This window comes from Myxocyprinus asiaticus, chromosome 46, assembly GCF_019703515.2.
Source record: "Myxocyprinus asiaticus isolate MX2 ecotype Aquarium Trade chromosome 46, UBuf_Myxa_2, whole genome shotgun sequence".
NCBI lineage: Eukaryota > Metazoa > Chordata > Actinopteri > Cypriniformes > Catostomidae > Myxocyprinus > Myxocyprinus asiaticus.
The window spans coordinates 24,988,582-25,012,975 of NC_059389.1; the positions used below are offsets into that span (position 1 = coordinate 24,988,582).

General features: G+C 40.1%; 1 protein-coding gene across 1 annotated transcript in view; it reads left to right on the forward strand.

The window, feature by feature from the left end:
- LOC127435661 (N-acetyl-beta-glucosaminyl-glycoprotein 4-beta-N-acetylgalactosaminyltransferase 1-like) overlaps positions 1 to 24,394 on the forward strand; it is a 217,485-nt gene that overhangs the window by 97,852 nt on the left and 95,239 nt on the right. The window contains exon 3 of the mRNA XM_051689294.1: positions 15,682 to 15,783. Within this exon, the coding sequence (XP_051545254.1) occupies positions 15,682 to 15,783 (102 nt within the window). The remainder of the gene's footprint in view (positions 1 to 15,681; positions 15,784 to 24,394) is intronic.

A 24,394-nucleotide genomic window follows, 5' to 3' on the forward strand; every position in this document is an offset into this window, starting at 1 on the left:
GAATGTGGAAATAGAGACTCCAGCCACTATTGTTAAATGCATTTCGGGTACCAGATCATTTGACATCAAATAAAATTTGCAAGTGCTGGCTAATGCTAAATGTAGATTTTCTAAAATTGCTATTCATGTCAGCACTAACGATGTCCGGCTTCACCAGTTGGAGATCAATAGAGATAATGTTAAAGAAGTGTGTGAACTTGCAAAAATTATGTCAGACCTGCTCATCGTGGTGACGAGGTTTATCTTAGATTAGTGTCACTGAATGGCTGGATGTCTGATTGGTGTCTGGAGAATAGCATAGGATTTATAGACAATTGGAAGAGTTTTGGGGGTAGACCTGACCTGCTAAAGAGAGACAGACTCCATCTCTCCAGTGAAGGTGCCGCTCTTCTCTCTACTAATTTGGCTCATAGTCTTAATAATGATAGTATTTGACTAACTGGGGCCCAGCTCAGGAAGTAGAAAAACTGGTTAATCCGAACATCTGCTAGCTGCACTGAGACATCACACAGGTCACATAAACTACAACACAGAGACTGTATCACCTAGATATCACATAGAGACTGGGTCTGTTCCTCAAACTACCAAACACAAAACTCTCACTAAATCATTTAGAATTTTTTTTATTAAGGTCAAACTTAAAAAAAAAAAAAAATTTAAGATAAACATCATATAAAGGTAGGGCTACTAAACATTAGATATCTTTCTACCAAAGCACTAATTGTAAATGAAATTATTACAGATCATAGTTTAGATGCACTCTGTTTGACTGAAACCTGGCTTAAACCAGATAAATGAATCTACTCCCCCCGGTTATTGTTATAAACATGAGCCTCACCTGAAGGGTCGAGGAGGAGGTGTTGCTACAATTTACAGTGAAGTTTTTGGTGTTACTCAGAGGACAGGAAATAAGTTTAAGTCTTTTGAACTAATAATGCTTAATATGACACCGTCAGATATAAATAAAAATTCTCTGTCGTCTTTTGCCCTTGCTACAGTATATAGATCACCCGGGCCTTACTCTGGTGAATTTGCAAATATTCTATCAGATCTAGTAGTTAATGTAGATAGAGCTTTAATTGTTGGTGACTTCAACATTCACATAGATAATGAAAATGACACACTGGGATTAGCATTTATCGATATTCTCAATTCTCTTGGAGTCAGACAAAATGTGAAAGGACCAACTCATTGCCATAATCATTCACTAGATTTAATTCTGTCATATGGAGTTGATGTTGATACTATAGAAATTCTACCACAGAGCGATGACATCTCAGATCATTACCTCGTCTCTTGTTTGTTGCGATCAGCTAACGTCACTCAATCTACACCACGCTATCATTTAGGTTGTACTATTCTTTCGACCACTAAAGGTAGCTTCACTAATAATCTTCCAGAACTGTCTCACATACTCTGTAAGCCAAAAAGTCTACAAGAACTTGATGTAATAACAGAAAGTATAAATACAGTCTTTTCTAGCACTCTTGATAGTGTCGCCCCCCTTTGATTAAAGAAAATTAAAGAAAAAATCCAATGATCGCACTCATGCTCTCAAGAGAGCAGCTCGGAAAATGGAGCGCAAGTGGAAGAATACAAAATTAAAGGTGTTTTGCGGTGCATGAAAGGATAGTGTCTGTAGCTACAGACAGGCACTAAGAGCTGCCAGGTCAGCATATTTGAGAAAACTCAAATACACAACAATCCACAACAATCCTAGGTGTTTATTCAGTACTGTGGCTAAATTTGTTAGGAATAAAGCATCAAATGAACCAGATATTCAGTCGCAGCACAATAGTAATGACTTCATGAATTTCTTTACTGATAAAATTGAAATAATCTGAAATAAAATTGGAACTATGCAATCAACTGTCACAGCACCCCAGAAAACAGTGTCTCATAATTTTGCTCACGAGCAACTTCAATCCTTCACTGTCATAGGTCATGAAGAGCTAACAAAACTTACCAAAAAATCAAAAGCCACATCATGTATGTTAGATCCAATACCAACTAAGCTCTTAAAAGAGGTATTCCCAGTAACCTAAGAACCTCTTCTTAATATTATTAGAAATTACAAGAAACTTTAAAATGGCAGTCATCAAACTGCTTATTAAGAAGCCACAGCTTGATCCTAGAGAATTGGCTAATTACAGACCAATTTCAAAACTACGATTTATGTCGAAAATACTAGAAAAGATAGTGTCCTCCCAACTATGTTCATTTCTTCAGAGAAATGGAATAAAGGAAGAATTTCAGTCAGGATTTAGGCCCCATCACAGTACAGAGACTGCACTTATCAAAGTTACAAATTACTTGCTCTTATCATCTGATCACGGCTGCATTTCTCTTCTAGTGCTTTTAGATCTTACTGCTGCCTTCGACACAATAGATCATGACATTCTCTTGAATTGGCTGTAGAATTATGTTGGCATTTGTGGACTTGCATTATTATGGTTCAGGTTCTATTTATTAGACCGCTACCACTTTGTATGTGTAAACGAGGAATTGTCAAATCAAACAAAAGTTAAGTATGGAGTGTCACAGGGATCAGTTTTAGGACTTCTGCTTTTCTCCTTATAAATGCTTCCCCTGGGAGATATTATCAGGAATCATGGAATAAGTTTCCACTGTTATGCCAATGATAACCAACATTATATTTCTTCTAAACCCAACGAAAATTCACAATTCTCCAAATTAGCAGAGTGTATCAATGAAATAAAAGATTGGATGGCCAGAAATTTCCTTCTACTCAATTCCGACAAAACAGAGGTACTAATGATTAGACCAAAAACCTCTAAAATAAGCAGCTAAAATATAATTTGACTCTCGATGGATGTATTGTTACGTCGTCTTCTACAGCAAAGAATTTAGGTGTTATATTTGATACCAATCTGTCCTTTGAAAATCAAATTTCCAATGTCTGTAGAACAGCATTCTTCCACCTGAGAAATATTGCAAAATTATGACACATGCTCTCTATTGCTGATGCCGAAAAACTAATTAATGCATTCATGACCACAAGACTAGATTATTGTAATGCATTACTGGGAAGATGTCCAGCAAGTTCAATAAATAAACTTCAGTTGGTACAAAATGCAGCTGCCAGAGTGCTGACTAGAACCAAGAAATATGATCATATTTGCCCCATTCTATCGTCGTTACATTGGCTTCCTGTTAAATTTAGTAAATTTCTAGCTCCACAGTACTTATGTGACCTTCTGACACGCAATATTCCGTCACGTTCATTACGTTCACAAAATTCTGGCTTGTTATTAATTCCAAAAATATCAAAATCCACAAAAGGTGGTAGATCCTTTTCATTCTTGGCTCCTAAACTATGAAATAGTCTCCCTAACACTGTTCAGATGCAGACACACTCACTCAGTTTAAGTCTATACTAAAGATTCATCTATTACCCAGGCATACACCTAATTTATCCTTCAACTCACAATTAGGTTGCTTTAGTTAGGTCTGCCAGAACCAGAAACATCCACCATGATCTATAACTCAGCATAAAATTGAATGGCATGTACGCTAATATGTAATTTTTTTTGTTTCCTTGTCTCAACCTTGGGATTCATATCCAGAAGTTACCAGAGCCAGCCAGATCCAGCTCTGTTCCTGTTTGTTGTCGGACTCCACGGCTATGTGTCGCTGAAAGATGACGACAAACTACAGCCGGTGCCAGCCAGGCATCACTGGAGTCTTTTGACTTCAGAGGATGAACTGATGCCAACTCCAACTGTAAGACATGGGATACTTCATATGCCACTGCCTGAACCTTGGATTTAGGATGGACCCCATCGAACTTCACAGAAATGACCTGCGATGCACCTCATTAATCTCTGCCCTCATCACCTTTGTCTGTTGATGGACTACACTCTTGAAATGGAATACATAGACTATCATTTAATTGCCAACAAAAGCCTTCATCAGCCAACTAACTAAGGACAATGCATCAATGTGAACTTCTGCAGTTAATCTAGGATGGACTTCAAAGATATATATATTTATTTATTTTTTAAAACAATGGACCTTAATTTAATTTACAAATTTAAAACCATGACTTGCACTGCACATAAATAACTAATATTAATAAAGATATTGGCATTATATTCATATAAGTGGCATTATATTCATGTTGTTTAGTCAGAGGGGAACTGGCTCCCACAGTGAGCCTGGTTTCTCCCAAGGTTATTTTTCTCCATTAACCAACATCTTATGGTGTTTTGTGTTCCTTGCCACAGTCGCCTTCAGCTTGTTCACAGGGGTTCTAAATACAATTATTATTTAGTTATTTCATTTCTATACACAATTTACAGTCATATTTAATCAAACTACACAATGAACACTCTAAGACTTTATAGATATTAGTTTCATTTTTTTGTTAATGCATGACTTCCTGTAAAGCTGCTTTGAAATGATGTGTGTTGTGAAAAGCGCTATACAAATAAATAAATAAATAAATAAAATAATTTTAAAAAATGACTTGACTTAATATGACCTTGCTCTTACATTTCATAGCCAGGTGTACATTTTCCATGGTTTTTCCAGCCCTTCATTTGATTTTCCAGCCTTCTGTCCAGAAACTGTGTCCATGGTTGCAGCTTTGTCTCATTGGTCAATGGAAATCAATGCTATTTTGAGGACATGGCAAGCAAAATAGATGACAAGCTCTCCGTTCTCATGCTTTCTTTCATAGACTCTTTTTATTAGGTTTGATCTGAGATGATGATGAAGCTATGAGAGAGGCTGAAAAGGGAACAATTGGTTGGTAAAAAATTGGATAGGATTTAGTTTGCCTCATTTTGATTTTTTGTACTATGAGATACAGAGCACTATTTTAAGAGTGCTAAGCGCAGCACTGTGTGATAAGTCATATGCTCAAAGTCAGTAGGAAGTTTTGATATTTTCATGCAAGCATGTTTTAACAATAGCAGGCTGAAAAATGCTGGATCCAAATGCAGTTATTTAATGAAAAACTCAAAGACTCACAACACACTGAAGAAAATCGCAAAACACAGGAGAAAATGCAAAACTTGAACACATAGCTATATTATAGTCTGAAATAAACAGAACAAGACCCGACAATGAACAGAGGAAAACATAGGGATTAAATACACAGACTAATAATGAAACGAGGGACATCTGACACTAATGAACACAAGGGCCAATGAACAAAACCATGAAAAAGAACTACAAAACCCATGAACAAATGAAAGACACAAAATGAACAATAAACATGAATAGCGACCCCTGGTGGTCGGCGGGTAATTTTTACACACGTGCTAAGTCTGGGCGCAAGTGGGTATGGCGAAATTGCACGCGCAACGTAGGCTGGGCTGTTTCAAGAGAAATTTTATTCTGAGGTTCTTCTCCAGTTATTGCACCGTATGCATCCTATTATATAGTCCATTCCCTGTCAAGCACCAGCGATATAAATAAAAACAACACATTTATAAGAAGTCAGTTGTGTAAATTCATAATACAATGAATAAGATTAATAGAAATATGGACTTACGCACTTGTGTGCATTAACTGCGTCCTTGTTGAATGTCAGGCATTCTATGACAGTGACATGCTCCTTTATATGCTTGGAAAATGCGGTTCTCTTCAGGTTTTGGTTGTACGCTCCATACAAAAGAGAATGTAAGTATTATTAATCATATTGATCAACTGACACATCAGGGGATATGGGGATTTTTGCACACACATTAAACCATACATTGCACAAACATTAAACCAAAAATATTTTTAAATTCAAATTACACTTCAAAAAAAAAAAAAAAATAATGTTTTTATATATATATATATATATATATATATATATATATAATGTTATATATGGATTTGGGGAGGTGGTTATATACGAGTTTTACACCACTTCATAATATATATATATATATATATATATATATATATATATGTATATAACCACTTCCCCAAATCCAAACTAGATGATAAATACAATGGTAAATATAAACATAATAATTATGATAAGAATTAAAAAATAAGCCATGACCTCTAGAAAGTTTAATACAAATCTCATACATTTTTGCTTAATAAAACAGCTACTACAGTGATTGTCAAGGACGTAATGAGATGTTCCACTATATAGTATTTTCAGAGTTTGGACATGAACCTGCTGGTGGAATCACCAATCTGCATATGCAGGAACTGAGTTTAAGAAAATTAAGCATTAAGCAAATTAAGCATTAAGCAAATTGCACTTTGCACCACTTCATTAACATACAATACACCCACAGTTTGCGTACATACACCCACAAATACCGAAAACACTTCCACCCACGGCCACTTGTGCTTTGCGCTTGCACGAAAATTGCACTTATAATTAGCCCTCTCATGAATATTAGATATGACATTGCACATGTTCTAGTATACTTTGGTAGTTCTTTATATTAAGTATTTATTTATTCATTTATTTTTCATTTATTCATATGCGTATAAATGGAAATTATTGGAACATGTTTGAAAGCCCCTTTAAAGAACATACATGAGGAAAAAGGCGTATTTTTTACCCACTTTTTTTCACCCATTGAATGTAGAGAAAACACAGCAGAAGCAGGTTTTTGTAAACATGAAGTATTTTCAGTGTTTAGCTCTTTTAATCGGATGAATATGTTAACCTTGTATTTGTTATTTCAACACCTCTGTTTTCTTCTCTAGCTTGTGTTTACAGTTCATCAGAGCAGAGATGAGGATGACTGATGAAACACATGGCTCAGGTCATTATCATCCACGATACAGGGCAGAGAAAATTAAAATTTGATTTGTGGAGGGGCTGTGTTTTCTCATTCTGCTGGATATCCAGACGTGAAAAATGTGCCCTGGTCTCCTACTCTTAGACCTAGCCTGTTTACCCTGAAAAATGAGATTTAATTAACCTCATTAATATTCTGGGCTCGTTCCTCCAAACGCCTCCAGATGTCTAGGGTCCAGGAAATCTGACCTGAGATCAGTTTTGAAGTGATTTTTATAATAGATGAGGCTACAACTTTGAAAAACGTTGGTCATTGATAAGTCATAGATAGTCAAGTTCTAGCCTCAAGCTTTAGTTTGATGAATTCTCTTGTAATATAAGAGCACAACTCACCTGAAAGTCACTGTATTTTAAAATCTGTTGCAGTTTGAGCTTGAAGGATTTTTCAGGTTTGGTTTTCTTGTTCCCTATCTGTCACTCACTCGACGTTGTGTCGATGTAGTGACACAAGGGGTCGCCCTTGGGAGCCCCAAACTCCTCTGATCTTTGAGAAAAGGCCAATGGGAATTGGCGAGTGGAATTTGCATGACACTCCCCCGGACATACGGGTATAAAAGGAGCTGGCTTGCAACCACTCATTCAGATATTTTCTTCGGAGCCGAGTGGTTGTGTTTCAGCGAGCTAAATTCCTCCGCCGATCCATTCACCTCGAAAGCTGTTGGATTTACAGCGCATTACAGCGGTTTCTCCCCTTCTTGCACCGTTGGTATGCAGAAACGCCCCTGGGCGCTTCAGCAGCTAAAAGAGTATATTCTTCCTAATAAAAGAGTATATTTTCTTACTAAAAGAGTGGCACAGATGGAGCGTCTTTTTAAAGATGCCTTTCCGTCTGTTTATAATTCCTGGTTGCAGTCACTATCTCTCCGCTTCTGACAGCCACGACTGCTGTCTCACGTGCTTGGGCGCTGCCCACGTGGAAACATTGTTCGTGGATGGGTCATGTCCTCATTGCGAGAACATGACCATGGCAACGTTGCTGTCATTGCTCTCCTTCGTCAGAGGGAAAGCCACCCCAGCGGCTCCCCGCCTCAGTCCTTCTACCTACGGGTATGAGGCCACAGCGGTTAGCACTGGGGGCGATTTGGGGACCTCAATGGGAGCTTCTCCACCAGGAAACCCCCCACGGACCTCCCATTCCCCAGTACGCTCGTCTCAGGGCGAGTTCACAATCTCATTCGTGTCTCGCGAAGAGGATGAGCTCTCGATCACAGCATCGGAGAGCAGGCTCATCCAGTCTGATGCCGAGGACTCGACTGGGCTCCCACCCTTGGGTGTGGTCACCCAGTCGCAGGCTGACGTGGAGCTGGTGGCCTTGCTTGCCCGGGCAGCTGCGAGCATTGGGCTGGAATGGAACCCTCCACTCCTCCCTGAACCCTCGTGGCTCGATGATTGGTTCCTGGGCTCAGAGTGCTGCTCACGGCTGTGCCCCGCCCTGGTTCCTTTCGACACAGGCCCTTCCTGCGGTTTGCTTTCAAGGGCTGGGCGTACCAGTACAAGGTCCTCCCCTTCGGTCCCTATCACGCCTTCACGAAAGTCGCAGAGGCAGCCCTTGCCCCGCTAAGGGAAGTGGGCATCCGCATCCTCAACTATCTTGACGACTGGCTGATTCTAGCTCACTCTCAGGATTTGTTGTGCGCACAGGGACTTGGTGCTCAACCTCCTCAGCTGGCTGGAGCTTCGGGTCAACTGGGAAAAGAGTAAGCTCTCCCTGGTTCAGATCATCTCTTTTCTCGGCATGGAGTTAGACTCAGTCTCTATGATGGCGCGCCTCACGAGCAAGTGTGCGCAGTCGCACCGAAACGATTTCAGAGGCTCCTGGGGAATATGGCGTCCTCGGCGGCGGTCACGCCGCTCAGGTTGATGCATATGAGACCGCTTCAGCACTGGCTTCGGACTCGAGTCCTGAGATGGGCATGGCACCACAGGGCACATTGCGTGACCATTACGCCGATCTGCCGCCGCCTGTTCAGCCCTTGGACAGACCTTGCATTTCTGCGGGCAGGGGTCCCCTTAGTGCAGGTGTCCAGGCGTGACGTGGTTATGACAGATTCCTCCAAGCATGGCTGGGGTGCCATGTGCCCACCCCCCCAGCGAATTCCCCTGTTGAAGGACCTTCTTTCTCAGGGACGGGGCACCATCTGGCACCTGCGACCAGACCTCTGGAATCTCCCCATTTGGCCCTTGGATGGGACGTGGAAGACCTAAGTGACCGCCCGCGGTGGTAGACATGATCACTCAGGCTAGTGCTCCCGCTACAAGGCACCTGTATGCCTTGAAGTGGTGTCTGTACGCCAAGTGGTGTTCTTCGTGAAGACCGCAGAGATGCGCAGTCGGGTCAGTGCTTTCCTTCCTGCAGGAGAGGCTGGTGGGTGGCTATCCCCCTCCACCTTGAAGGTGTACGTGGCCACTATAGCAGCACACCACGAAGCAGTTGATGGTAAGTCTCTTGGGAAGCACGACCTTGTCATCAGGTTCCTTAGAGGCACGAGGAGGCTGAATCCTGCCAGACCACGTCTCGTCCCCTCGTGGGACCTCTCCGTGGTCCTTCGGGGCCTACGGGGAGCTCCATTTGTGCCCCTGGAGTCAGTTGAGCTAAAGGCACTCTCCTTGAAGACTGCCCTCCTGACTGCGCTCACTTCCATCAAGAGGGTAGGGGACCTGCAGGTGTTCCCTGTAAGTGCCTGGAGTTCGGTCCGGGATATTCTCACATGGTACCAAGACCCCAACTGGGCTATGTGTCCAAGGTTCCCACGACCCCGTTTCGGGATCAGGTGGTGAACCTGCAAGCTCTGCCCCAGGAGAAGGCAGACCCAGCCTTGTCGTTGCTGTGTCCGGTGAGTGCTTTGCGCATCTATTTGGTTCGCACGCAGAGCTTTATATGCTCTGAGCAGCTCTTTGTCAGCTTTGGAGGACAGTGGAAAGGGAGCATTGTCTCCAAACAGAGGATCGCCCACTGGGTCATTGACGCTATCGCTTTGGCATATCTCACCCAGGACGTTCCGCCCCCCTTGGGGCATACGAGCACACTCTACCAGGAGTGTGGCGGCCTCCTGGGCTCTGACCAATGGTTCCTCTTTAGCAGACATCTGGAGAGCAGCAGGCTGGGCAACACCCAATACCTTCGCGAGGTTCTACAATCTCCGGGTTGAGCCGGTCTCGTCCTGTGTGTTGTCAGGTACGAGCAGGTAAGTTGCGGCACAGCTGGATGGGTGTACCACTTGTGTATAGCGCCTTTCCCCTGCTGGAGGCAAAGACGTGCGCTTTTTACCCCCAGTCGTGTTCACGAAGTTGTGGACCCTGGATGTCCTTCCTCCTTAGCCCTGTGGCAGGTGAGATTGCGGAGAAACGTATGCTAACTTGGCCCTGTATTGGGATAGGTGCTCCACATGCACTGGTTTCCCATATGTAACCCTGTGTGATGTGTCTTCTGCGAGATGGTTTCTCCATTTGTGAACCTGCATCTTCCTTGGGCAGAGGCCCCTCTGCCCCCGGTCGCCTTATTTGTAGAGCTCCTCCCCCCTGGGTAGGACCTACCACGGGGACTTCTCCACATGAGACACTGCCAACAAGACTTGGTAAGACCATGTGACATATTTCCACACAATTTCCCCCCCCTTTGGGCAGGGTGTGGTCTCCGCGGTGTCTTTCCCTTGGGAGTGACACCCCCCCGACGCGGATGCTATATGGCCCCTAGCTGAACGATTTTTCCTTTTGGGGAGAAGAAAGAGAAGAGGCCGTGGCTGGGGCAGCCGGTCACCATTTTTTGGGCAGTCGACTTGTCCCCGAGGTGCAGGGGACCGTACGACGCTCGTAAGAGCATTGGGGGAGGTTACGTGACGTCCGGGTGCGCTGGCTACAAGGCACACAATGGTCTGCCCGTCTCACACCGCCAGTTCACGTAACATAGTTCAGCTAGTTGTGGCATTTTGTATAGGGACCCCTAGTGTCAGTACATCGACACAACGTTGAGTGAGTGACAAATAGGGAACATTCTGGTTACTTTTGTAACCTCCGTTCCCTGATGGAGGGAACAAGACATTGTGTCCCTCCTGCCACAACAGTGAACTACCCGCTGAAATGGCTGGGACCTTGTCTCGGTTCCTCAGCACAAAACCTGTATGAGTGGTTGCAAGCCAGCTCTTTTTATACCCATATGTCCGGGGGAGTGGCATGCAAATTCCTCTCACCAATTCCCATTGGCCTTTTCTCAAAGATCAGAGGAGTTTGGGGCTCCCAAGGGTGACCCCTAGTGTCACTACATTGACACAACGTCTCATTCCGTCCATCAGGGAACGGAGGTTATGAAAGTAACCAGAAAATTGACTTGATGTTTAGAATCAACATGCAATCAAAATTGTCCCTATTTAGTTTCATATTACACTTTCCTGGTTTTAATGTGAATGAGTCAAAATTTGCACATTATTACAAATAAATATATAATTTTAACTAATAGCCAATTAGCTCTTTAGGTATTGTTGAAGTAAACTCACATTCAGGTCTGGTTTCATTCTGGTATTGAACACTCACTTTTCACAATCCAATCAATTCCCAAAGCATAAAATCAAGTCTGCCCAACATTTTTTCCTGCTAAATTTAATCTTTCACACGTAAATGTGTCACATTATAGAATTAAAATCAGTTGCAATTGCAATTTAATGTTGACTTTTATTTGTATCTGTAGCAAACAGGTCATGGTGGATTTTACTTCTTTTTTTTTCTTCATTTTTTTACGATAATTATTTTCATGTTATGACTGAAAACCAATAATTGGCCGATATTATGAATTTTAACTATACTGAAATCTGCCATAGAACAAGAATCCAAATGGGCAGATTGTCGGTGATTAAATATCCAATACCTTCCAATGAATATCCCCATGAACTGATACCAATAAATACAAAAATAAAAAAACATATCAGCCGATAACCAATATGGCCGATATCCGATAATTGTCTGATATTATTAATGTATACTATACTGAAGTATGCCATAGAACAAGAATCTAAATAGGCATATTGTCTGTGATTAAATATCCAATATTGTCCAATGAATATCCCTATGAACTGATACCAATAAATACAAAAATAAGAAATTTGCAGATAACCGATATGACTGATAGCCAATAATTGGCCGATATTATAAATTTATACTATACTGAAATCTGCCGTGGAACAAGAATCTAAATGGGCACATTGTCTGAAATTAAATATCCAATATCTTCCAATTAATATCCCCATGAACCGATACCAATAAAAAGACAAAACATATAGTCCGATATCCGATATGACTGATAACCAATAATTGACCGATATTATACATTTATACTATATTGAAATCTGCAGTAGAACAAGAATCTAAATAGGCGGATTGTCCATGATTAAATATCCAATATCGTCTGATCAATATCCCTATGAACCGATACCAATAAATAAAAAAACATATCGGCCGATAACCGATATGGTGCCAGTGTTTCGTGCATCTCTACTCTGTTGTGTACTGAACTTTTTGGCAAATGTTGTAGGTCATCCAGGTATTCTGTGCTATGCATACAGAAAATGTACATACTCTGCACAATATACATACCATATACTGCAGAAAAAGTAATAGTTGGATGGAGGTTGCTATTGCGAACACAGCCAGTCACTCTAACTGGCCCCTGTCAAATGGGACAGATAATAAGTGACAATTAATACAATTCCTTTATTACTGTGACTACTTTGTGACAGTATTGAATTTAAGCCATTCCTAATCTGGCTTTGTGATGCTTCGGTGGAGTTTTCAATTAGTTCTGAACACTGACATGTGACACATGACTGAAGACGGAGATTAATATGAAGAGGACTGAACTGAGCACATAAGAGAATGGCAGTCTGTGTCCCCGCCAATGACGTCCTGTCAGATTTAAGCTTACTTAGGGAAAGCTGGTGTATGTCTTAATCCCAGTTGCATGACAGGATGGTGACACTTTATACTGCTATTGCCCACTATAGGCCTACTGCTTTAAATATCAGTTATATTGCTACAATTTAATCTGACTACAAATTAATTAGTTGATATCTAATTAAGTTTTTGTCAAAAGTAGTGTAACACATTACAGTTCAAATTCTTGTAATCAGATTACAGTTACTGACTTTCAATTAAGCATATGACATTTAATTAAAATAATTGGGTTACACATATTTCTAAAATAATAATATTTACTTCAGCCAGGTCTCCTAAGCAACCAAATTGGCCTGGTTGCTAGGGAGGGTAGAGTCACATGGGGTAACCTCCTCGTGGTCCCTATAATGTGTGGCTTTCGCTCTCGGTGGGGCGCGTGATGAGTTGTGCGTGGATGCCGTGCAGAATAGCGTGAAGCCTCCACACGTGCTATGTCTCTGCAGTAATGTGCTCAACAAGCCACGTGATAAGATGCGCAGATTGACGATCTCAGACGTGGAGACAACTAAGATTCATCCTACGCCACCCGGATTGAGGCAAGGCACTACGCCACCAAGAGGGCTTAGAGTGCATTGGGAATTGGGCATTCCAAATTGGGGAGAAATACATTTAAATAATAAATTATGTTTGCATTGACATGTCATGTGAACGGCATGAATGGAGAAATGTGGTGTTAGGTGTATGACTTGAACAAGGAGTGTGCGACAATGAACAAGGAGGAAAGATTTTAATTATTTTAAATTAATAGAGCAGAAAAACACACATTCTGTGAAAAGTTTTTTAGCATGTAACTTAAAATTAATTACTAATATGATTACTTTTTAAAGAATCAATTAGTAAAGTAATCTGATTACAATTTTTAGAGACGTAATTAGTAATTTGTAACTGGGTTGGGCTGTAACAAAATACATGTAACGGTGTTACGTGTTCAGAATACAAAAAAATGAAGTAACTGTATTGATCCCTCATTATGTTTTCAAGCACCTCTATTCAGAATACAGTTACTTTATAAAATTTTGTTAGAATACTTTTAGAATACTTCTCTCATAATGACCACAAATAAGGCAGAAATAAAAAAAAATATTGTTAATCATCTGAGGAAACTTAATTGTTGTTTTTCTGAACAGTTTTTCTGAACAGCACAGATGCGCATTGCACATTTGTCCTCTCGGTCTCCCTTCCCCAGGACAGCTGCAGCATGTGAGCAGTGCTGTTAGGGTTTCATGCCAAATTGGGGTAATTTAGAAACACAATCGCGGGTTAAAATTACAGCATTTCAGGTTGTTGTTTTTGGGATATTTTAAAAATGGGCCGTGGTCACCAAAACATTTGATGGTAGATACTAGATAATGAAAATGCAATGTCTAAGTCATGTGTAATGATTCCTGGCTTGTATATCTGGCAACCGTACCGGCATACCGTTGTCTGAACAACCAGCTCGCTGTCAGCTGTGCACCAGTATCAATACAGCTGGCAACGTTTTTTCACAAATATTACATTTGAGCACATGACACATTGTTTCCCGCGATTGTAATTGCTGTGTAAATATTTTTTTTTTAACATATCATAAAGAAGTGATTAACAAAAAAATCTAAAATTGACAATTAAAATCAAAGGTTTAAAAGAGTTTTAAGCACCCAAAAAATAAACGTGTCAGTAATAAAACAAGTAGAAAATACAAAGAATAAATAGGCCTAAATATGGAAGCAAGTCTAGTTAACATTACTCATATACTACATTGTTGTGGCAAGACCAAAAATGTGGTTAATTTGCATTTTATATCTAATTTTGTGTCAAAATATATTCATCTTTGTCAGTCCAATCAATGAATGGGTTAATAAGAAGATTAGAATACAAAAAATTATTAAAAACATTAAAAATGCCATTCTGAACATTCAAACTAAAAATTATTAAAAACATTAAAAATGCCATTCTGAACATTCAAACTAAAAATTATTAAAAACATTAAAAATGCCATTCTGAACATTTAAACACTAGGGAGCCCATAGAGGGCAGGGCGGGAAATATTTTTCTGAAATAGTTTTGCGTTCTCTCACAATAACTTGAGTTGTTTTTCTATTGATTTTGGGGTGAAATGTAACTCAGATGTGATTTGATTTTGAAAGGATTTGGACAGAATATTTAAAAATATTTTTGTTAAGGCAGGTGGGATATTATGTGCTAAAAATCTTTTCACCTTCCATGGTTTCCCAGGGTCACTTTCTTCAATAAGACTGTGACTTAGGGGCCTGGGTAGCTCAGCAAGGAGAGACGCTGACTACCACACCTGGAGTTGAAAGTTCAAATCCAGGGCGTGCTGAGTGACTCCAGTCAGGCTTCCTAAGCAACCAATTGGCCCAGTTGCTAGAGTGGGTAGAGTCACGTTGGGTTAACCTCCTCGTGGTCGCTATAATGTGGTTCTTGCTCTCGGTGGGGCGCGTGGTGAGTTGTGCATGGATGCTGCGGGGAATAGCATGAGCCTCAACACGCACTAGGTCTCCGTTGTAACACACTCAACTAGCCACATGATATGATGCGTGGATTGACGGTCTCAGAAGCGGAGGCAACTGAGATTCGTCCTCCACCACCCAGATTAAGGCAAGTCACTAGACCACCACAAGGACTTAGAGCACATTGGGAATTGGGCATTCCAAACTGGGGAGAAAATAAAGAAGAAAAAAAAGAAGACTTTGACTTTCATGAGTTTTTAGGAGATAAATGACCCACCTGTTAAATTTTCTCATCCTTGAAAGCAACATAATAAAAAATTCTTCCTCCTAAAATTCATTCTATACATGAGTTCTCCACTTTATGGGTGTTACTGATCGGCTAGACTATAATTTAGCCTGACATTAACATTGTACATGTACTTTTGATAAATACAGTAAAAGTACAGTAATAAGACATGTTATTAAATGCCTGACAAGTCTCTCTTTTTGTCTGTCTGTTTGTCTCTTTAGCAGGAAGATGAGCCCAACGCTGGCACCATTCATTATAGAGATAAAGCTAAAATCCGAAAGTTCCTCTCACAGAAGTACAAAAAGTTGCAATGGAAACCAGAGGTATAGGCACAATACATTTCATTTTATTTTTGTAATTCTGTTTGACAATGACTCATTCATATTATTTTGGTGTTAGTAGCTCTATGGGTTCCTAATGAGAAGTTCTCAAGCCCTCTTGTCAAACCTTCTAAAGTAAGTGCATGTTGACGTGGGACATTTTCTGTAACATGCAATTTTGAGTCTATTACTGTCAAAATTGAGCAGAAAACATAATATATTATATATATTTTATATATATATATATATATATATATATATATATATATCCAGTGTGAGTGTGGTTGTTCATGTAATATTAGTTAGTTGAATACATGGAATGGACGAGAAAGATGCTTTTTGCCTGCAAAAATGGTGTGGTTACTGCATCTACCAACAGGTCGTGCATGCCCGAGCTAACCAATCAATCCCTGACCCCTTGGATCACATGGCACACTTAGTGTGTCAACTGTCTGCCTAATGTCATAATCTTATAGGTAATAGTAAGACATTGTGCAACTGGGTTTGACAAGCAGCTAATTATGGAACTGTTCCAAGTTCAGCCAGTACAGTAAGGGAGATAGAATTGATTTGGATTAGCATATCGGAGGCCTTGGATGGGTTGGGAGCTAATCCATGACATGTTAGTCTATCTTTATTTTCATTTGAGTTGTGTTGCCACTCAGTTTTAAACACAGGTTAAAAAACCACTAATTAAAACTTTAACCTGTGATAAAAACCTTCACCTGCAATTAAACCACCATGATGGTTTAGCTAGTTTAACTAAACAGCAAAAATGCTGCTCTTACGCTTTCTTTTGAGTGCATATTCTGCACAAAAAAAAAATTCTTAATTGATTTTCTTTTTTGTCTTGTTTTCCAGTATAAATATCTAAACATCCGTAACACAACATACATTTACTTAAATGTCAAAAATGAATAAGATTAAAGAAATAAATCACCAAAAAATGTCGTTTTAAACTTTTTTTTCTTATGCATTGCACAAAAGGACAAACAATAATAAATATTCCTGTCCATCTTTTCAGTTCAATGGCAGACTCACATTACAATTTAAACCAGACCTAAAAGTATAATTAAATCAATCTCGTGCATCATATTGCAAGGTTCTGAAGGCATATAATAGCTTTTTTAGAAACAACCCAAAATGGAAGTCATTTTTGAGTGAATTTTCATTTTTTTTAGTAAATTATTTCTGTAAAACATCTTACTTCTTTGAAAAATATATATATTTTAAAGGAATGTTCCGGCTTCAGCACCAGTCGACAGCATTTGTGGCATAATGTTGATTACCACAAAAATTCATTTTGACTCATCCCTCCTTATTTTTTTTAAAAAAATTTTAAAAAGCAAAAATCTGGGTTACAGTATGGCACTTACAATGGAGGTAAATGGGGATCAATTTTGAACGTTAAAACACTCACGGTTTCAAAAGTTTAGCCAAAAGACATAAAGGATATGAGTGTTAACATGATTTTAGTGTGATAAAATCACTTACAAACCTTTTCTGTGTAAGGCTACAGCCAATTTTACAACTTATTCAACAAACCCTAAAACGACTGTAAAAATGACGATTTACGCAACTTTACAGCTCAAATAATACACAAGTTTAACAGAAGAATGAATGTAAGTGCTTTTATAAAATTATACGCTTCACATTTCTGTGTTTAAACCCTCCAAAAATTGGCCCCAATCACTTCCATTGTAAGTGCCTCACTGTAACCTTGATTTTTCCTTTTTTTTTTTTTTTTTTTTTTTTTTGTAAGAAAAGGAGGAACGAGTTAAAATAAATTTTTGTGGTTATCAGCGTTATGCCACAAATTCTGTTGATTGAGCTTAACTTGTACTGAACCGATAATATTCCTTTAAGCATAAACTTCACTGGGTTTTATTAAACTTATGCTTTACATTTTTTTGAAAAAGATAATTTAGAGAAAAAAATGCCAATGGGGTGAGAAAAATAAACAAGATACATTAAGTTTATATTAAAGTCAAGATGTATTCTTTGAAAAGAATTTTGCTTCTCAAATAAATTTATTTTGTTTTAAGTATGTTTAGGAATTTGTATTAATGAATGGGGCAACATGATCAGAGTTAACTGTAAAATTAAAACCAGTAAAAAAGTCATGGTTTAAATGTAACCCTTTCTTTTTTTTTAAACAAAGTTTATAATTTCTTGCAACTGAACTGTTAGTTAAACATCAATTTAATTTAGGTTTCAGCTCCTTATTGGTGCAATATACTCCTTAAACATTAAAACGCAATTTTGGGTTTCTTATCCTATGTAATTGCGACATAAAAATACATTTATTTTTATTTGCCCTGCCAAAATTTGTCAACATTTTGATTGTACCCACCACAAAAATAAATAAATAAATATATTTTTTTGCAAAGTATTTATTTTTTTATATATGTATATATGCCAGGAATAATATTTATATTTTTCATAAATGTTGTTTTCTTTACCAAAAAAATTACATAAACAAATGTCAACAAAACCTCACTTGTGTTAGCCTGCTAGATAATGTGATAGGTTTATGATCAGTTGACCATTTTTCTTACTTTTTTATGAATAAAAAAGTTTTTACTTAATCTAATTGGAATAAAAACCCTTGACTTTGTTCGCATATGGTATCTGAAAACACACATCAAAAATTTGGACCATTTTCTTTCAATTTTGTTTGGTTTTATTCCAATTTGTTACACTTGTTGTGTTTCCGGTCAGAAATGACCAGCCATTGGAAATGAGACTGTGGACTCAAGATGGCGCCGAGTATGGCTGCTGCGTTGCGAGCTCCGACACAACATAGCAATGTTTTGTTTGTTTTGTTTACAATTCTTATGTTTTTTGTCTTGGATGTTGTCTGCCTTATTGTCTACGACAGACAAACACTTTTGGACATTGGTTCAGCGATCTCACACCGAAAACCGGACTTCACATTCCTCAATGCCGACCCGCTGTTTACAAACACGCCAGCGGAGCCCTTTGTCTGGGCAGCACAGCCGCGGAAACGCAAGAGGAAAAGGGGAAACAGAGCCGGCGTTCTCATCAGAGTAAGACGCCGCGCAAATCGACCCTCGCTACCACTATTCTACTGGCAAATGTTCAGTCTCTGGATAACAAGCTCTGCGAGCTGAAAGCGCGGATCTCTTTCCAACGAGAGACGAGGGACTGCTGCATTATCTGCCTAACAGAAACTTGGATGTCTGCTGAGATTCCAGACTCAGCCATTGAACCCGTGGGGTTCTCCATGCACCGAGTGGACAGAGCGAAAGACCTCTCAGGTAAAACTAGAGGAGGTGGTGTATGTTTTATGATCAACAAATCCTGGTGTGATCAGAGGAACGTACATTCCATCAAGTCTTTCTGTTCTCCTGATCTGGAATTACTTATGCTTCTGTGTTGACCATTCTGGCTACCGAGGGAATTCACAGCGGTCATTATCACAGCTGTGTACATCCCGCCACAAGCCGACACAGACCGGGCACTCAAGGAACTGTACGGGATTATAAGTGAGCAGGAAACCGCGCACCCTGAGGCCGCATTCATTGTGACCGGGGACTTTAATAAAGCCAGTTTAAAATCAGTCGCACCAAAATATCACCAGCACATTAGTTTCAACACACGAGGGGACCGGGTTTTGGATCATTGCTACTCTCCGTTCCGGGATGGCTACAAATCCCTCCCCCGCCCACCATTTGGCAAATCGGACCACTCTTCCATTCTGCTTCTGCCCGCTTACAGGCAGAAACTGAAACAGGAAGCACCCACCCTCAGAACGATCCAGTGCTGGTCGGACCAATCAGACTCTATGCTACAGGACTGTTTTGATCACACGGACTGGGAGATGTTCCGGTCCGCCTCTGATGACGACATCGAGCTTTACGCTGATAGCGTAATGTGTTTCATCAGAACGTGCGTAGAGGAAGTGATTCCGACCAGAACTGTGCGAATCTATCCGAATCAGAAGCCGTGGATCAATAGCGATGTTCGTGCGGCACTTAATGTGCGGACTTCTGCTTTTAATTCCGGGAAAGCGGAGGAGCATAAACAAGCCAGTTATGCCCTCCGAAAAACTATCAAAACAGCAAAACGCCAGTACAGGAGCAAGATTGAAGGACAGTTTAACACCACCAACTCTAGAAGCATGTGGCAGGGAATTAACATCATCACGGACTTTAAAGGGAATAAAAACTCCGCCATGAACACCGCTGCCTCTCTCCCGGATGAGCTAAATATTTTTATGCTCGTTTCGAGGGAAATAACACCGCCCTCGCGGAGAGAGCTTTCGCGGCTGAAGCTACAGAGGGTAGTTCACTCTCCGTCTCTGTAGCGGATGTAACCCGATCCTTCCGACGGGTGAGTATCCGCAAAGCCGTGGGTCCAGACGGCATTCCGGGCCGCGTCATCAGAGCGTGCGCGAACCAGCTGGCTGGTGTTTTTACGGACATTTTCAACCTTTCCCTCTCTTCGTCTGTAGTCCCCACATGCTTTAAAACATCCACCATTGTGCCTGTTCCAAAACAATCAAAAATAACTTGTTTAAATGACTGGCGTCCTGTTGCTCTGACCCCCATCATCAGCAAATGTTTTGAGAGACTAATCAGAGATTACATCTGCTCTGTCTTGCCACTCAATCTTGACCCGCTGCAGTTTGCTTACCGCAACAACCGCTCCACTGATGATGCCATTGCATCTACAATACACACTGCTCTCTCCCACCTGGAAAAAAAGAACACTTATGTGAGAATGCTGTTTGTAGACTACAGCTCAGCATTCAACACCATAGTGCCCTCCAAGCTAGATGAGAAACTCCGGGCTCTGGGCTTAAACAGCTCGCTGTGTAGCTGGATCCTGGACTTCCTGTCAAGCAGACGCCAGGTGGTTAGAATAGGCAGCAACATCTCCTCATCACTGATCCTCAACACTGGAGCCCCACAGGGCTGTGTTCTCAGCCCACTACTGTATTCCTTGTACACACATGACTGTGTGGCAACACATAGCTCCAATGCCATCATTAAGTTTGCTGATGACACGACGGTGGTAGGTCTGATCACTGACAATGATGAAACAGCCTACAGAGAGGAGGTGCACACTCTAACACACTGGTGTCAGGAGCACAACCTCTCCCTCAACGTCAGTAAGACAAAGGAGCTTGTGGTGGACTTCAGAAGAAAAGACAGAGAACACAGTCCCATCACCATCAACGGAGCACCAGTGGAGAGAGTCAGCAGCTTCAAGTTCCTGGGTGTCCACATCACTGAGGAACTCACATGGTCCGTCCACACTGAAGTCGTTGTGAAGAAGGCTCATCAGCGCCTCTTCTTCCTGAGACGGCTGAGGAAGTTTGGAATGAACCGCCACATCCTCACACGGTTCTACACCTGCACTGTGGAGAGCATCCTGACTGGCTGTATCTCCGCCTGGTACGGCAATAGCACCGCCCACAACCGCAAAGCACTGCAAAGGGTGGTGCGAACTGCCAAACACATCATCGGAGGTGAGCTTCCCTCCCTCCAGGAAATATATACAAGGCGGTGTGTGAAAAAAGCTCGGAGGATCATCGGAGACTCCAGCCACCCGAGCCATGGGCTGTTCTCACTGCTACCATCAGGTAGGCAGTATCGCAGCATCAGGACCCGCACCAGCTGACTCCATGATAGCTTCTTCCCCCAAGCAATCAGACTTCTGAACTCTTGATCTCTCATGATCAGTATACATCAGCACTGCACTTTATTACTCTTACTCTTATATCTCACACCGGCCTGTCATAAATTATATTATTATTATATTATGTCTCTCTTAACAACTGACTATCAACCGACAGCCTGAATGTCAATACAGTACAATACTGTACATTCTATATATATATATATACTTTTTTTATATATATATATTTTAATTTTTAATTTTTATTGAATAATGTGTATCTATAGAGTAAAAAACAAAAAAACAAAAACAAAAACAGCGTATTGTATACTGTACATTGTATATTATTATTTGTATATTGTTGAGTGTAATTATGTGTATAACAGATGTTTAAATTGTGTTGTGTTAATTTGATGTTATTGTAAATTGGTATATGTCTCATCACTGTCACGACTGCTATGTTGATTGGAACTGCACCCAAGAATTTCACACACCATTGCACTTGTGTATATGGCTGTGTGACAATAAAGTGATTTGATTTGATTGATTTGAATGGATTAGACTACAAAATACAGAAATATTAAGTGTTCAGGAGCATCCTAATCCTTTGGATAAGCACATATGTGGATGTGTGTTTGCACAGATAAAATCCTCAGACATGTGCACACACACACAAATAGTGTATTGAGCACCCTCTTGTACATCGTCTTTCCATGTACACACTGAGGAGTATTTCAAGATCTGCTTATCATATTATGTTGTGTTTGAACTCGTTTGAATAGGGATAGTCTGCTGTAAGTTATGATATATCATTGTCTATGTAATACATGTATGTTTTAGGAAGTAATAAGGAAAAATGTGACAAAAAGACACTTCTTTTTATTATCTCTATTTGTGTCAGAGGGAATTACACACACTAATACTCATTGTAGTTTGGCCTCTGAGTGAAAGAGATTTGCAGAACAGATCGGTAGAACTGGTAGGATCAGCTATATGCATTGTAAAGTCCAGATTCTACTGTAGGCTTTAAAAGAACACATATTTTGTTCAGGTCAAGCTAGTGGTAATTAGTTTATGTAATTTTTTTTAATATTGATATTTAAATGTTTTTTTAGCAGACAGTGGGTCAAATTCACTAAACCAACACGTGATCAAACAGGAAATCGACATGTTGCTTCTGAAAGTTCTTGTACCGTGAAATCTACCCCATTCAGCAGAATTACTGACAAGCTTTCTCCCATCAGACATTTTTGCATCAATTAAGTATGAACACATTTCCCTCTAGCACTACTGATTGCACATTGAACGAGCAACCTACGAGTCATGGGTTCTGATCCCGTGGGAACCAGGAAGTAATTGTGTTCATATATTCAATGATGAGCAGGATTCAGAGGTTGCATTTTAGCTCTAAAATAAAAATGTTACCCCACTGATGGTTATATTTAGGGTTTGGGTTAAGGGGTACAGTTAATAAAATATGCATTCCTGTTTACTGTATTACATCATTTACAACTTCATAAACAACCTGCTTTTGGAGCCACCCTGTAGACATTTCACCTGGAAGCAGGAGCGCACAGGTGCTCATATGTTCAACAACACTTCCTGCTTCGGCCACTGGGGGCAGTAGTTTGAATTTCGGTAAGCACAGACTGATATCAGCAACAGCACTTTCAACCTGTGTGTTATCTGTTTAACTAAATAGGTGTGCCACTTTTGCACAAGGTACAAAATTGTTTCTCTCTAACCAACTGTAATCCATCTTAACCAGGCGCTATCTGCACTGAAGTCATTGTTATATTTTAAGTGCAAACATGCTTCTTTTTTAAAAACATTTGGCATATTTCAATTGCGCTTTATTCACAAAAGTCAGTGCTATTGGCCTGGCGGAATTAACATTGCACTATTACCGGCCAAGGTAAGCAGGCGGTAAACTGAATTTTATTTAAAAGAGGATAAATGCTGGAACAGGGAAAGACTGGGAACTAGGAAGCAAAAACAAAAGGAAACAAACAGGATAGAAACCGGAGCACGAACTGGAGAGAAACACAACAACTGACAAAGGTAAAACAGACATCAGGGTTATATATACACAGGTATAAATGATGTAAAATGAAACACAGGTGAGAACAATAGGGAACAGTTTGTAGTGAGCAGGGCAGTGAATTATGGGAAATGTAGTGCATGGGAGACTAGATACAGATGACAGAGGCGAAACACAGGGCAAAACAACAATGAATCATGAGAGTAGTAGAGGCGAAAACTTTACGAAGAGACCAATCAGTCATTCTGGCTAAAGCTTACAGATACATGTATTTATCCACTTACTAACAAAATCTCAGTACTGACACTGATATATGTACTGATCAATTTATCAAATACATTTTGTGAAATATTTTTGGAGCCCTTGATTTGGTCATTAAAAACGAATGTTTATCAAAACATTAACTGTGCATAACATAATTAATATTCATGAGTTCTGCCACTTCATGACTTCACCAGCCCCCCAAAAAACTGTCCCCACTACTATTTAAAACGTAGTGACAACCATGGCAAGAACACATCTTATGTAAATGCCCCTAAGAAACGTCCAGTTGGAGTCAGGTAAACCTGAAGCCAGCCTAATTGACCTTTCACTAAGCTCCGCTCCCATTGGTTACCATTAAGGTGCGGTCACACATACATTAACACGGCAAAATTCCATGGGTGAAGATGACATGGGCAGATACTGAGCATGTGTGAAATCACCCAAAAAATAACTGCCAAGCAGCATTTTTTATTGCTGCACTTCATGGCAGAGTAAAGTTGAAAAGAAACTCGCTGCTAAAATGATATCCTTGTCCATTGTGTATATTCAGTGTAGCCGTGCTTATCGTCTGAAAATTACATTTTATTTTTTATAAAAAATATATATTATATAAAATATATAAGTTCCAAAAACATCAGTGTACATGTAAACTTGAGCAAAACT